The sequence below is a fragment of the Cygnus olor genome, chromosome 8 (assembly GCF_009769625.2).
Source record: "Cygnus olor isolate bCygOlo1 chromosome 8, bCygOlo1.pri.v2, whole genome shotgun sequence".
Classification (NCBI taxonomy): Eukaryota; Metazoa; Chordata; class Aves; order Anseriformes; family Anatidae; genus Cygnus; species Cygnus olor.
This window is the reverse complement of record NC_049176.1, coordinates 28,057,056-28,073,126: the sequence shown is the minus strand read 5'-3', so window position 1 is coordinate 28,073,126 and position 16,071 is coordinate 28,057,056. Positions and strand designations below refer to the sequence as shown.

At 49.3% G+C, this 16,071-nt stretch overlaps 1 protein-coding gene across 1 annotated transcript in view; it reads left to right on the top strand.

Moving 5' to 3' along the window:
* Positions 1-10,922, top strand: part of PLPP3 (phospholipid phosphatase 3) — a 42,811-nt gene extending 31,889 nt beyond the window's left edge. The window contains exons 5-6 of the mRNA XM_040565281.1: positions 4,998-5,174; positions 9,121-10,922. Coding sequence (XP_040421215.1) covers positions 4,998-5,174; positions 9,121-9,246 — 303 coding nt within the window. The 3' untranslated portion in view covers positions 9,247-10,922. The remainder of the gene's footprint in view (positions 1-4,997; positions 5,175-9,120) is intronic.
* The last annotated feature ends 5,149 nt before the right edge of the window (positions 10,923-16,071 follow it).

Below are 16,071 nucleotides of genomic sequence, written 5' to 3'. Positions count from 1 at the left end.
CCTGGGCTTCCCAGGCAGCGCCTGGGGGAGAGCCCAGCCCCGTCCCATGTTCCCAGCCGTTCGCTTTGGCCATAGCTGGCCGACACTGCCAGGGCTTGACCCGCTTTCCGAAGGGCGCCGTGCAGACCGTTCTGCCTTGCCAGGACTTTTTGTCCCTTGTTTTTCTGAAAAACCAGTGGTTATGGAACAAGTGAGATGTGAAATGGGAATTCAGTTGCCTGGAAGGCCCTGGTGGCAGGGGGTGCGCTGGAGACCCCAAAGCAGTAACATGCAGCGTTCCCTTGGGACACGTGGAAAAACTGGCTCATTTTCCAATGCTGCTTTGCAGCAGTGCCTGCACTAGTACAAAGTATCCTAATTTTCTTTTAGCTTTGCAACAGGCTTTGGAAGTGTAACTCCTGTGTAACTCTGGGGGCCATGAGTTTGGAGGAAAAAGTCAGCTCTGATCTCTTCACTATCCTTCCCTGTCCCCTTATGGGAGTACTGGAGTTGTCAGCGCCCAGCAGCCTCTGCTCCTCTCCCCATCTGCTCCATTTATTCCTCTCTGTGAAGCGTTTAGTCCCGTAGTCCCCTAACAATGACTTTGTTTTAAATTTTACCTTGTCGCGTGACTGAGATAAGGTTGGTAGCAGGCTCCTTCTGGCCAGCTGTTCAGTTGTGCTGTGCCTTAAAAAGTCAGGGGAAAAATCACACCCAGGGTTCAGCCATAAATTAAAGGGAGAAAAAAGCAACTTGAAATTGGACAGCATTTCGTGGTGGTGTGTATCAGGGTGAGGAAACAAGCCCTTCAGCTTGTCTTATCACAGGTAGGGGCTTTGCAGCTCAGGCAGAAGATCTGTCATATTCAAGAGGCTGAAGGATGATGATGATGATGATAAAGAGAGTTATGTTTGCCCCGGGGGGGTTTCTTTAACACAAACCAAACCCCACTTTCTTGCCCAGCTCAGTGAATGACTGGTTTTTTGGAAGACTAGCTAGGGATGGTGAAGTTGTAATGTGGCAGCAGGTTGTTGCTGGTGCTGTGGGAACTGGGAGCTGGCGGGGGACCTCTGAAAACTGGGGGCACTGATGGTGGTGAAGGCACTTTAGAGGCATTTGTGGGGCTGAGCGAGAGCTGCAGAAGTTCAGCTGGTCAGCTGTGTCCTAAGTGCAGTGTCCAAGTTCTGTGTTGAACAATACTTCATTTTTCAAGAACAAGTCACTTCCTGGCATGCCCTGGCATGGCTCTTGCAGCCCATTCTGCACGATGATGGCTTCAAGTCCTGTGTCCCACGTGATGGAGGTCGTAGCTGCAGAAAGCTTTAGTCGGTCTATTAAAAAATATTACATCACCCCACGCTTGAAGTCAAGCCACCTTTAAAATGCAGTGTCCACACGTGGGCAGGGGGATATTTTCGATGGAAGTTTGCTGTGCATGTGCTCATCAGTGATGTGCTGGTGTGTATAAACCCTGTGCAGAAACAAGTTTATGGTCAGTAATATTTTGTGTGCTCTGGTGGGGTCCGTAGCTAACAGGGTCTGTCTGGAGACCTCAAGGATGCTGAAAAATGCCTTTGGTTGGGGAAAAGACCTGCAGAATTCATCATCACTGGAGCATGTTGGGTCTGCGGGGGGTCCTGCAGGGTCTGGGGCCGGGCAGGAGCAGGGGGGCAGTGGGTGACCAGTGCCCCGCTTCAGCACCGAGCCCTGTGGCCAGTTGGTCTCTGTTAAGCACTATTGGTTTGGGAATGGGTTCCCAACAGGGAACTGTGAGTTGATGCCAGGCCCCGGAGGGCTTTGGTGGAAAAGTCCCACAGAAAGGCGTTTGCCACACAGTCAGAGCTCCTGGGATTTGGTTATAAGCACTGAGACTTCAGGGCTAAGTTTCTCGCAGCCTCCTTGTGACCAAGAATACCCAATTAACATCAGGCCTTTGTATAAAAATTTAAAAGGGGAAATTGCGCTCGGGCAATCCTCTTTGTCTTAATTTTCCTTGCTTTGTTGCTCCTTGGCCGAGCGAGCCCATAACCCATATTTATAGCAGGCTGAGGAAGGAGGAGGTCTGTAACAGCTCGCGGTGCACCCAGCCCACACCTCAGGTTCATGGGGAGGCTTCGAGGGGAGCAATGGGGTTTTCTGCTCCCGTCAGGCACCTGAGACCATAATGCTGATTTTTTTTTTCAGCCAGAACTTCCTCGAAACCCCAGCTAGTCGCTCAGAAGATGAAGGAAAACTAAGTTAATATCCCTCAGCAGCATTGGCTGATTCTGGAGAAAATGAGAGTAAAACAGGGCAGCTTGGGTGTTTAATGGGCGTTCGGTGGGCGAGGCCGAAGCCTTCAGATCAGAAGGGGTTTCAGTGTGGTCTGCTGTTTGTATGGAAACTTACAGGTGCTGGTTTTGTCTGGGTGACCGTGGAGCTTTGCACTGAGGTTTCTTACCAAGGGCAGAGAAGGTTGTGATTCTGAGTGGTGATGTGTACGAGGGAAACTCCGTGGTGGTTGTGGACTTGGATTGAGGCTTAGTGGTGACCTAAGTACGTGAACAAAGTGGTTTATACCAAGGCTGGGGCCGAGGTGCGACCTGCTTTGCTGAGCAGACGGTGATATTCCCAGCAGGGTGGGAGGATGCTGCGCAGCCAGCAGAGGCGGGGAAGAGGCAATCAGCTCATCCACTTGGTGCTGGGAGGTCTTTGTCCTTCTGCCCTATATCAAGGGCTTGAGGACTTCTGGCCCCACACTGTGCCGGGTACTGCTCCAGATGGGGCTGGAGGAGGTAACGTCAGGTTAACTCCGAAACAAGACCGGCCGCTTCCCAGAAGGAAACCTTCGGGTGACTCAGAGCCGTGGTTGGTGGAGCTCAGCCTTGCGGTGGGGGCAGCGTGAAGGGGACGGGATGTCTGGGTGGCAGAAAGCCCTGGGAGGCTGGAGGTGACGTTCTCAGCCCGTGTCCCCTGCCAGCTCCTCCCCAATGGGTTTGCTTGGGGGTTGCATGTGGCCGCGGGTTGTCCCCGCCGACGCTGTGGAAGTCCCCTGGCAGGAGCAGAGAGATGCGATGCCCTCAAAGCCATCTGCTCCGTGGTAATTCGGCCCCTGCCAGAAGCCAGGCAGTGGGTGGGAGCTCCAAACAGCTCCTGCTGTGATCTCACTTCATTCTCTCCATCCACCCCTTCTCCGGGCTGCTCCTGTTGGTGCTGCTCCTGCCTTTTGCTGCCATGCCATGGTCTGTGGTGCAGATAACCCAGGCTGTGGTCTTGCTGCACCATCCCCTCCCTGGAAGAGCTCTGTCCAGCCCCACGTTCCCACCCAAACCTGGCAGTCCTTACCAAGCATCACTCAGTACGTGCTCCCAGCCTGCTTCCGAAGCAGGTTCTCAGACAAGTGTGGGTGTGAGTTGGTGCTGGGTGCTTTGGTGGCTTCCAGCACACGCAGTACAGTGCTGCTCAGCCTTTTCACACCTTGTATGTGGCCATAGGGTGTACACGAGCTGCACAGGCCAGGGTTATGCTGTGGAAGGAGGGAATTGGTATGAAAACAACCCCTTGCACCATTTGAAGGAAACGGGGCTTGGGTGACCTTGCTGTCCGCATCTGCCTGGCAATTTGCGATAACTTTTGAACTCCTGGGCTGATTTCATCAGGGCTCAGTGGGGATGGAGCGCAAGTTGCATGGAAGTAGGGGAACGGGATATGGCAATGCAAACACGTGCAAGTTTTGCTCCAAGTGGTTTCGGACTTGGCTGTTTCCTGGAGCAGGAGGCACCAGGGCCAGAGGACACGGGGACAGAGGCTGGGCAGGGGAAGGGAGGGCAGTTTTGCAAGGGTTTCTAAAGAAAAGGTAAAATCTCAGTATAATCTAGTTGATAAATTAGTTTGCCCAAAGCACAAATGTCAAGCAAGTTAGGTGTTTCTTTCCTTGTTTTATAGAATTTCCTATCTTTTCAATCACTTCAGACTCCAAAAAGTGTCTGTTTTATTGTGTTCAAATTCAGTGTTAGCTTTCCATTGCTAATTTTTAATTAAAACTTTGCTTCTCCACCTGTAACGTACCTATTTAGTTCAAGCTTGTGGGATATAAGAATTTGAGGGGATGTTGGGGTGGGCAAAAAGGACAAATGTCAGATTATCCAGCATCAAATTTCGTTCTTAATGGCTTTGGTGGGACACAGCCTGAAGCGTAAGACATTAGGTTTCAAACCCCCTGGTAGGACTAAGGGTAACAGTTTGTAAGATATAATGCATGGAGCTATCTTTGCTCTGCAACAACATACTGGAAGCTGAGTTTTGCACTGTACCCTGGACCTGAAAGTATTCCTGAGACATTTGCTTCACCAGACTGCAGCAGCTGGGGGTGCCATGGGGACCTGAGAGCTACAGCTCGTCCCCCAGCATTGCATGGACCAGTTTGCACAGTATGGGGTGTGCGCCGTGGGGACGTGGCCCCGTTCCCAGACTCTGGCTGGTTTGCAGAAATATTCCCCAGAATCATAATGTGAGCTAGCCAGCACCAAGCTGTTTTGGTACTGCTCTCTTCCATGCTAATTGGCTAACAATTTGGGTAATTTGGAGCATCTGCTCCATTCCAATGACATGATGTTTCGTTTCCTTTAAAGAGCCTGGTATGTATTCCTCCCAAAAAGGGGTAAATAGAATGCTTATGCAACAGCCAGACACTAAATAAACCAACACAGTGTTTCCCCCATATCATAATTATTCCAATTAATTCTACTTCAGTAGGTAAATGATATTATTAAGTTGCGTCGGGTTTCTGGTGAGAGCTTTGCTCCCTCCTGTCTCAAGGCAGCATGAACTGCTCTGGGTGCACAAAAGGGGTTGTAAATGGGTATCGAGCCCCTTGCCAGGCTCCAAAGTGGCAGGCAGGAGGTCACAGGCCTGTAGAGAGCATCCTTTGTGTTGAAAACTCCCCCTCCTTGCTCCACGGGGCCCCTGCGTCTACCCCGCTGCAGGTGGGAGCCTCAAATTAACGCACCCTTTTTTCTTTTTTTCTCTCTTCCCCGCAGTTTTATCTGCAGGCCAGGTTCACGTGGAAGGGCGCCCGCCTGCTCCGTCCCCTGCTGCAGTTCACGCTCATCATGATGGCGTTTTACACCGGCCTGTCCCGCGTGTCAGACCACAAGCATCACCCCACTGACGTGCTGGCGGGCTTTGCACAGGGAGCCCTGGTGGCTTACTGCGTGGTGAGTGCTGCTGTGGGGGGGACACCTCGGGCAGGGGTTACTGGGGCTGCTGTGAGCTCATTTTTTTAATGTAGCGGAAGGGCTTGTGAGAAAACTGTTAACAAAAGCTGTGTCTGCTTGTCTGTGGCAGCCTGAGCTGCCCTCATGCAATTTACTCTCCGAGGAGTGACCTGATTGCAGGCCCCGTAACTGGAAGTGACAGATGGAAGTGGTGGGGGGCACCGGGGCTGTTCTCAGGGCTGCTGCCTCACCTGGAAACAAAGGGGCTGGGGTCGCTCGTGTCTCTGTACGAGCTCCCCAAACCAAGGCTGTAACAGCTTACCACTTTCTGGTCCAGAGGTGCTTTTTAATTTTTTTTAATTTTTATTTTTACTGATGTAACAGTAAAGCAAACCCGGAGGCAAGGAATTAAGTTCCCTAATGCTTTATTTTGCAGGGAGAGAAAATAGGTTATATAGTTTCCACTCATTGATAATAATCCAAAGCTAAGTTAAAAATGGCACGGCTGGAAAGTTGTTATAAAGCATTATTAACCCGCTGGGCAGCAGTTGTTGGGTTGTGGCGTTGCCGAATGCCAAAGTCCTGTTCAGGCACGTGGAGCCGGCAGATGCAGAGGAAAAGCAGAGAGCTGCGTGCTGCTGCCTTAACCCTGCCGCCAGCGTCAGCACAGCTCCTGCACCTTTCATACCAATATTGCCAGGGTGTTTCCACACATCCTGGTCATCTTTTCCTCTGCAGGGTATGGAGGAGGTCTAGACACTGGGTCACGTCACCAGGCAGTGTTACAGGGGTGCAGTTACCTCTCCGTGTGCCATTCTGCTTGGGGAGCGGGATGCCAGCGATATTTGGGGGATAGGGCAGTGGCTGCCCGGATCACGGTGTCAGGAAGACAGCAGCGCTCCGGATGCTTGGTGCAGGCGTCCCCAGGCTTCCTGGCCTGGACAAGCAGCACATCTGGCCATCCCCCCCCGGCAGATGGAAGCTGTGCTGGGAAGGGGAGGCCACAGCAGCACTGGGCTGGTTTTCCTGTGCGGAGGCAAAGCAGAGTAGGAAGCAGCTGCCTGTGAGCTTTGCAGGTGGGCACGGGTTTGCTGGCGCTACCCTTTCCAGCCAGCTCGTGGAGGGGCTGGTCATCTCTGTGCCCTTTGGAGACAGGGGTTGGAGGCCAGGAAAGCCTCACCCCAGACTCCCTGGGGTAGGTGGAGGTCTTAGTGTGTTTTGCTGGTGTGTCTTGGGGCTGCTCACCCAGGTTGGGTTTCGGGTTCTCATGCAGGGGATGCTGCAATGCAGAGGCAGGGACCTGTTGCTCTTCCCCTCCCTGCAGCACAGCCTTCAGCAGCACGCCTGATGATGGCCGTTAAAACACCGTAGTTATCAGGCTATAATTTCTGCTAGAAACCAATTGTGGGTTTCACCTCCGAGGACTGCCAGAACTTAAATCCAGGTTGTGCTGCAGCAGACGCGTTTGTCCTCTAGTGCCTGAAATAACAAGCAGAAGACATTAGTGTCAAGCGCTTCCAGCTGATGAAACATTCGGACTTGGTTCCAGGGTGAAATATGATGAGGACTACTTAAATGGAAATAGTTTTCATGCACGTCGTAGGCAGCCTGCTATGTGTCGTGCAGTTTGTCTCCCCTGATGGAGAGAAAAGGGAAGGCGTCAGAAGGACACGCTCCTGGTGTTGCTCTGGTTTGATCAGACGGTTGTTTTAACCTCTCTGTCTGTGATTAAGGAATTCTTCAGTATACCAAAAAGGAATATGACTTGCTAAGTGGCAATATAAGATATTGGCTTGCTTTGTACAACAGGCGCTCAGTCTTCTGCTGTCAAGTTTTCTTTATGGGTGGAGAGCACCTTCTACAGGAAATGGAGCTAATCCAAGTGAAAAACTTTGCACGTTTATTAGTCCTTTTTTGTGTTAAACACTTCAAGCATTAGGAGGATTTAACACACTGTTTTAACCCCAAAAGATCATGTTTCATGATTCCTATAAGTGTTTGTATAACCTCCAGCCACGTTAAAGTGAAATACAGTTTAAAGAGAAAGGAAACCTCTTACCCAGTCTCTGAATGAAACCCCGAAAAGCAGCAAGTAGCAGGGTAAAGGCTGAAGCGTGCAGGATGACACTCCGCCATAACTCACTCCTGTCCAAAACAAGGACCAGGCTCAGCGTAATCCCCACATGCTTCTTGCACTGAGCATTCTCCTCCCGTAAATCAATTTGTCATGGCTGTGTCGGTGCAGAAATTGGACATCTTTTTGATTGAATCCAGCTCTCCGAGGTGGGCACGCAAGAGCGCTGGCACCAAGAGCGTGCCGAGCCAGCAGAGCGGGGGTTTTACGCTTGTTAACAGCCAAGAGGAAAACCATCACCAGAGCAGCTCAAGATGCTTGCGCTCTGAGATGCGGCAGCAAGAGGCCAGATCCAGGCTTGTGATCCTCTGTGGGTTCAGCTGGATCCTGTGATGGAAATAGACGCACAAATGCTGCTTCTTGGATGCCCTGTAAATGACTTTACCAGCTCCGTTACAAAACCAGGCAGCCAGATACCAACACGTCCCCGAGGAAAGAGCCACTTTGCATGTCAGCTCCTTCTGTGTCTGTCCATGAAGCAATAAAAGCTGAGCAGCAGCAGCTCGGCTTCCTGAATCCGCAGTTATGGTTGTAGGAGTGAATTGCCATTTATAGCAGGTTTGGTGTCTATTCAGCTCAGTTCCTTATCTGCCTGTGCTGATAGGGACTTGCAAAAGTTGTTTCCAAGGACAACTAAACTTGCCGTGTGAGGCTGTGGGTAGCTAGAAAATATGGAGAGGCAGAGGGGAACATCTCAGCTCCCTCCCTGTGTTACCCAGCCTAAAGGTGTAAATCTGATATTATTATTAATTTGAGCACCTTGGATTTTTTTTTTTCCCCTAACTTATCTTGTTGCATCTGAGTACTGGGGGAGAAAAGTCCAATGTGCTGCTAATTCCTACAGCTTCCCCGTGCTACATGCTGCTCTTCCCAGGGCTTCAGTTCAGCTATCCCACACTTTGCTCTGAATTACCAGTGCTTAATGATACCTGAGGCTGAGCCAGCAACTTTGGGCCGGCAGAAGCCGTTGACAGCACGACCAAATTTTTGGGATTTGGTACTAGCTAACAAAAAGAAGAGTCCTGGCTGCTTTTTGCCACCTCTGGAGGATCCATGCTGTCTTAAGTCTTTTCTCTCCTGGTGTGGGGCTGAGGTCTGGCACAGGAGAAAGTGCCCTGGTCTGACGGTGCTGATAAGCTCAGTGCAGCGGCTGCCAAGGGAGGATGTGGAAGTTTCCTCCCAGCACTTTGTTTCTTATTGTGTTGCTGCCTCCCGAAATTGCCAAGCGCTGGCTTTTTCACATCCGGGAGAGGGCTTACATCACAGGATATTTAGGAAAAAGTAGTCGGGAATGGCTCCTCCTCTATTCTCTGGGCTGGTGGGGAAAGGGTAAGATGAGAGCATCGTGTGCCTTGGACCTGCTGCCTGTAACGTGTAGTACAACTTGGATTTGAGGGCTTCTCATTGCCTACCTGGAGTATGCATAAATGTGTTATTTCACATCGATCCTATCCCGAAAACTGCTTGCATGAGTCAGGCTGGCTAGTTGGAGACCTTTGTTTTGTGTGAGTGTGGGCCGTGTGTCTGTTTCCTGGCTTTCTAACCTGCTCAGCAGCAGGGTTGGGGTCCTGCTCTTGGTGAAGACACAGCAATAAATGAAATTGTTCTGCCATGTTTTTATGCCATGTTATGTGAGGTCTGAGCCTTCTGTGTCCTATGGGAAGGTGGCAGCAGGTGCTGGGGCTACATGCAGGAATTCAACAGCACAAAAAGTGTTTGAGCCTACAGCCGTCTGTGTGTTCTGTAAACCAAATTTGTGAATGAAGCATCACCCAGTGGGGCTAAGTTTGCCTTTCCCTCTTGTTCCTCCAGGTGTTTTACGTCTCAGACCTCTTCAAGCCCAAGACAAAGACCTGTCTGCCGCCGCCCCCCATCCGGAAGGAGATCCTTTCACCTGTGGACATCATTGAACGCAATAACCATCACAACATGGTGTAGGCCTTTGAGAAATCGGATTGGCGTTGTATTTTATTTTATTTTTTATTTTTGCATAAAATGACTGCTGACAGCGACTACCTGCTGCTCTCAAATCTCATCAGACAGTAGAATGTAGGGAGAGACTTTCTTGCCCGACCGGTAAAGTCTTACTCTGTGGTCTTTTCAACTTGCGACATTTGGAGGAAAGGGGTGGTGGTCAACTAAGTCAGAAGCGACAGTGAGAAACAGACACACAACAAAAAGCCGAACAAGCAAAGAGAGGTGCCGGAGTCCTGGATGTGCAATTGGTTTGAGTGTTCATGTTGTAGTGAACGCCAAATTGTTCATAGCGTAATGAACACTAAGGGATTTTGGAAAGCTGGCCATCTTAGTCGATGTGATGTTTTTTTTTTAATGATGATGAAGATGTCCAGTGCCTGCGAGGGGAAAAAAAACAACTCACAGTTGATTTATATAGCACTATGTATGAGAAACAGCACTGAGTCAAGATCTGGGATTGGTTCGTAAGAGTTGCTTTTTTTTTTTTTTTTTTTTTTCCTATTGGATGCTAGTTTGTTTTTGCCTCCTCTGTTCCATACTGTGACTTAGCGTAGAAGAAGCTTGCCCAGTCAAAGATCTCCGGAGGGTCTCTGTTCACACTACACACCTTTCACAAGCAGTCCTGAGACACGCAGCGAGGTTGAACAAACCCACCCTCGGCGCAGAAAGCCACATTTCTTCCTTCCCGCTCGCTTCCTGGCGAGGCTTCATCCTGCCTGAGCCACCGGGCACATGCAGCAGCTGCAAATGGCCTTAAAATGGAAAAGAGCATCCTCCGCTTCCCAGTCCTCCCCCCCTCAAAATCACAGCAGATTTTCTGTGCGCTCACGGTTTGGGCAGCGGTGGCTCTGCCGGAGGCGCGTTCGCACTACGACCTTGGGGCTGAGTCCTGGGGAAACTTTAATTCTGCCGTTTCGGGACGGGCTGCTGGGCGGCACGTCCCAGCCTGGGTGTCAGTTGGTTCGTGCATCCCCCCCCGCTTCTCCTGTCGGCGCCCCGGTGTGCGCTGCTGCCGCGGGTGCCAGGCAGAGTGCTCCACTCGGGGACGCAGGTGGGAAATCAGTTGTGCCTCCGCCGAGTGATTTTTTTTTTTTTTTTTTTTTTGCCTGGAAACCACAGGTTTTTGGCTTGCAGACCTTCACAGAGCGCACTTGCAAAGGGATCACGCAAAGCATGCAGAACGGCCATTTGCACATCCTTCGTACAGAATCCGTCCTATCATTTCAACTATAGCAAGCTATGATTTTTTATATATAAATATTATATAAATAATGTATAAAACCTTAAAAATTAACTATGTAAAATATTATTTCTGAAACAATTTTAGATATATCCACTATGACTATAAACTGTGTCCTGACCTGTGTTATTTACATTTTGCTGCTTAAAAAAGCATTGAATTAATTTTTTATAGTCGACTAAAATATTGTAGTTCTGTGGTAGTAATATTTTAATGAAAATAACTACAATTAGAGACGTTTGTATAAAAAAATCATATTAAATTGTCTGTATTTTTGTAATGTTCCATTTTGTAAAGAGAAGAATATTCAAAGACTTTTGTAGAATACAAAATTAAAATTTGTATCTGCGAAATTATTGCTGTATAAATGTGCTTTTTAAATAAAAGCTCATAACACAACTAAACAGCCCCGTGTGTGTTGCGTCCTGCCTTTGGGTTGAGCCCCCGCTGTGCTGCCGCCCCTCTGCCCAGGGAAATCGGGTCACCCTTTGGGACTTGATGCATGTGTCAGCTGGATAAAGGGGACCCGATGCCACCGTAGATAGGCTCCTGGGTGGAGAGGATGTGGTGGTTGCAATCACAGGTTTGCATTGAACTGCTCCTGGCAATGCCCAGGCTTTGAGCACATCTTTTTTTGATTGTGTCCCTTTCTCTTTATCAATATTCTAAGATTTAAAGAAATGTGTGTATATATATATTTTTTTTAAAGTCTGAATCCCCTCAGTCTGGCTGCTGGGTCTCCCAACAGGGCTCACAACTCTGCCAACACCTTTCTCATGAAACTCAGGTACTTTGCAACAGAACGAAAAGCCTTGCAGCTTGATGGGTTGCGAAGATGTGGGTGGAAGGGGAAAAGAGGAGAAAAAAAACATCCCACAGTGGCATGTGCTCACATATACACACGTGCACAGTGTACGGTTCCACTTCAGGCTTGATTTCCACCCTCCCACCCCCCCCCCACCCCCCCCCAGGATCTGAGAACAAAATTAACTCCTTGGTGGTGACACCCTCAGTTGGAGCTGCGTTTCGGCCACTCCTTGGGTGAACCACATTGGCAAGATAACGCAGCACAGAAATAATTTGCAAGAATGCATGACAGGAAGTAAATACCACATCAAACTGAAAATAAATAGCAGGTGGAAATTAAGCAGGCAGAGCTTAGCTAGCACTTGCTATTATTATCGTAATTAGTAGTAGTATTTTATTACGTGTGGAACAACTTAGTAAACCTGTGCCTGTCCTAAATGCAAAGGGAGCTTTGGTAGTGTTGAGTGTATGAAAACAGGTGTACAGGTGTATGGGGAAGAGAGGAGGGTTTGGGGAACATCAGGCAGCTGGGGAAGTCGTGAGATGCTGGGGGCCTTATGCAGGATGTGTGGGCCAGGTATGGGGCAGGAAAGGCAGCGTGTGTGTTTGGACAAGGCAGCAGGCTTTAAGGTTATAGTGTGGGGCCAGGCATCAGCAGCATCACGTCCTATTTCTGGCTCTGCCTCTCACCTTTGCCAACCACTTGGCAAATAAGCAAAGGGGAGTGACGACTGCCAGCAGCACGGGGTCGGGGGGACAGCGATAGTGGTGGCATGGTCCAGAGAGCCCTGTCCCGATTAGCAGAAGGGCATCGAGTGAGTGTGTAGCTGCTATAGGAGCAACAAGCTCTGGGCATGCTGGGCCAGGCAGTGTCAGGGTGATGCTGGAAACCAGTGTGGGAGACATCCTGCAGCACTGGGAGCTGCCACTTGCACATCGCAGGCACCACTGGGGGAGGCTGAGTGTGCAGTGTGAGCCATGAGCACGGCAATGGGGCATATCTATTACAATCGCTTCCTGCGGGGCAGGAAGGAAGTGAAAGAGAAAAGAGTGAAATGGAAAAAAAAAAAAAAAAAAAAAAAAAAAAAAACACAACACCTAAAACCAAACTATACATGCTCCAGGATCTGAAGGCAACCGCTTCTGCAGGCGGTCCCTGAGCAGCGCCTGTGCGTGCTGCTGGAGCATGCACCATGCCAGGTTTGGTCCTTAATGCACATCAGCGGGGATGGGGAGCAGCCACGAGACTGTGGCTGGCTGGGTTGGGCAGCATGGTGGTTTTCATGCTGCAGCTCTCCCAGTGAGTTTGATGGATGAAAAGACTCAGACACATTTATGCAAACCAGGCACGTTGCTGGAGCCCAAGGCTGGGTGCCCGTTGTGGCCTTCAGTGCTGCAAAATGTGGGCTCTGCTCCTGCAAATGCTAATCGGAGGCTGTGGAGCACCCAGCACACATCTGCCTTTGATGCTGGCAGGTCCTTTCTGCACAAGGAGCTGTTCCAGTCAAACCTGTCTTTTTTTGCACAGAGACCGGTTCGGCATGTTTTCACACGATTCATGCAGTGCACCTGACTGCTATGGGAGCAGATCTTTTGTTCCAAGGTAAGAAAGGTTTACGCAAGCCCCAGGTTCCGCCGTGTTTCGGTGTACCCAAACAGCTTCCCTCAGCAAGAATGCTTGGCAGCCTTCAGATGCTGAAGCTGTTGAACTTCTGCTTGATTATTTTTTGGATATGAAGTTTTCAATCAAGGGAGGGAGAGGGAGGAGATCCGTCCTGCAAGCGGGGACCTGCTGTTCTCTGCTCCAAACCTGTCTCGTTTGGGTGGCCGAAGGTTCCATCCAGCTGTTTGCAGCGACCCAGCCAGCGGCCAGCCACGGGGCCACAGGACGTGTGAGGCTGAGCTCCTCCAGCTCAGTGCTGGAAGCTGGTTTCAGCCTCCTGACCACACCATGGACACCTCGGGAGACAGCACCCCGTGTCTGCTGCATTTCTCACCCCACGTCCCCTTTCTCTTGCCGCACCCTCGGCTTCACCCACCGCTCCCCTCCCAAGAGGCAGGCCTGGTGCTCAGCCTCACCTCTGGGGCCGAGATCGGAGAGGCAGATTTTATGAATGAGGTGAATCACCCGGCTTCTGCTGTCTGTAAACACAGGCTGGGGGCCTCCTTACAGACCTGGGCTGCTGCCCAGCCCCGCACACCTCCCGACACTTGCTGACGGGGTGCCAAGGGCCTGCCAGGCCTGCCAGGCCCGGGCGCAGCCCTGTGAGCCTGAAGACAAGTCGCCACCTTCACTGAAGGAAGCAGGAGGTCGAAAACAACAACCTGTTGATTCAGCGGGGGGGAAAATAACACACACAAAACAACCCTCGAACCCAACAACTTTCAATTATCACCTTTGCACGCCACCCCCGCTGGCACCAGCCGGCGTGGGAGTGCCTGCGTGAGCTTGTCTTAAGTTATGATTTCCTCGGGGCACAGACTACACCTATGCATGTGTTTGGGTAGCAGTGATCGGACTGGTTGCGACGAATACCTGCCCCATCCTATCTGTAGCTAGAAGGGAGCGCAGTCACGAGGAAAAATCTCCCTGTGCCCTTTGGTTTCCTTAGAAAGTCTTGTTCGGCCTGTTCCTGCCCTGCTCGAGAGCCGCCGACTGTGACCGCGGCGGTAGCTTGCAGGCAGCGCTGCTTTTAATATATAGAGGCACAGCTGCGCGAAACGTTTAATTTTTGTTCTTTCCCCAAGAATATGACTGTCTTTGTGTTGATGTTTGGTGTTTTTTGTTGTTGTTGTTGTTTGTTTGTTGGTGTGTTTCATTTTTTCCATCGCTAATCAGGTGACTCTCCGTGCTGTGTTTTGGGACACGTGAAGTGTGAGGCCACTGGCTAATTCACTGCCGGTAGCAAAGGCACCAGCACCTGCGGTGTGCAAAGGCACGAGCTCTGCAGGGTTTGATCTCGCTTTGTACTGAGGGTTCACAACCAACAGGAACAATGGGTTGTTATTTAAGAAAAATGCCTTTTAGTGTTCCCACGTGTCAGCAGGAATTTGAGGAAAAGAACCACCAAACACCAAAATATACGTACACACATATATACACAGATGGGACAAATGGGAATTAATGGGAATTCAGCCTGCTCCTGCAGTCTTTGAAATAATTAAAACTATACCAAAACTTGAAATAATGTGACTTCTCTTACCCTGAAAAAGAGCGAAGTGAAACAAAGCCATCACTTTGTACAGGAACCGGTGTGAAAATCTTGGCTTTCCACCCAAACTTTGACATCTCCATCTCCAGGTGTGTGGTGTGGGTGCGTGCCAGCTGAGGTCATTTGGAGATATAAATTAAATCAAAGAGCATTTAATACGTGCTAGGCTGATCTTTTCCCTAAAGAAACCTCACAAATGGAACAGGAAGAACTGTGCTGTTTTAATAAGGAACTCAGAAATAAAATAAAATCTAAAAAAGAAAAGAAACACCCTTTTCATCCGACAGAGGAAGGGAGCCAGATCTCCCATGAGCACAAGCCGATGGAGCCCCATTATATCAAAGGGTCCAGCCTTCTACACAAGTGCATAATTTGCTTCTTTTCAAGGAAATTTCAGTGACGTGGAAGGCAAATAAATAATGTTTCTCCAACCTCCCAGGGCTTGTCTGAACAAGAAAGATTGTTAATGTTTAATATGAGGTAAAATTTTAATCCATTTCATTAAACTGTGTAGATATTCTTAGTTTAGTTTTAAGCAGGATTAGTCCTGTTTACCTGAAGTCAAGTAAGCACAAGTATAACTTCAACTGATATAAGCCTTGCTCAAATTAAAGCAAGAATAACTACCAAGGCTTGGGGGGTGGGGGAAAATACCATTGAAGCTTTTCTTTAAAACAAAAAATGGGCTTTGCTTTGATTTTTTTTTTCTTTATGAAGTACTTCTTGCCATGGGAAAATAATAAAAACTAGAAAAAGACTATGGAAGTTCTGCTTGTAAATGACGAGACAATAGCAGCTGAAAAAACACTGCTTAATTGAAGAGAGGCAGTGCTTTTCAGCACACCCAGCCTAGGGTCCCCCTGAACGGATGCAGGCTGGTTGAGCATGGCATTTTCAACTCATGGATTTCCAAGAGTCGTCAACATGGATGGCAAACAAATTAACTAATGCTGTGGCCAACAGTACACCGACACTCCATCATTTGCTTGCAAATCATCCCACAGCTCTTGTGTTTAGCCTTATAGCAATGCCTAAGGTACTGCATGGCCTTTAGGAAGCCATCCAGGCTTGATGCAAAGGTGCCAAATTGCATAGGATTTACCACATGCCTTGGCCAGCTGTCCCACTGGCTCCCAGGCCTCACTGTTAAAAATGTGCTGTTAATTCCCTTATTTTTCATTACTAACTGCCTCTGTATTCTCAAGTACCACATCCCTTTGTTTTTATTTATCAAAAAAAAAATCTTACTAAATCACACCATTTTCCCATAGCTGAGTCCCCTAGCTAGCTTTTCATGGGCCTTGCTTATAAATAATGCTTCTAAGTTTAAAGCCTGCTCACTTTTTGTTCAGGTTTTTCCTCGCTTTTCAAAAATGTCAGAAAGGCTGCAAGTTAACACAAAACCAGTGGGGAAGTGAATAGCTGAGGACCAATTTTCCTGTTTAGAAGCAATTAGAGAGGAGCACCTTCTGCCTGTAGGTCAGATTTAATCTGACGCTGTCAAAGAGGAGATCCTTTATCAGGTCC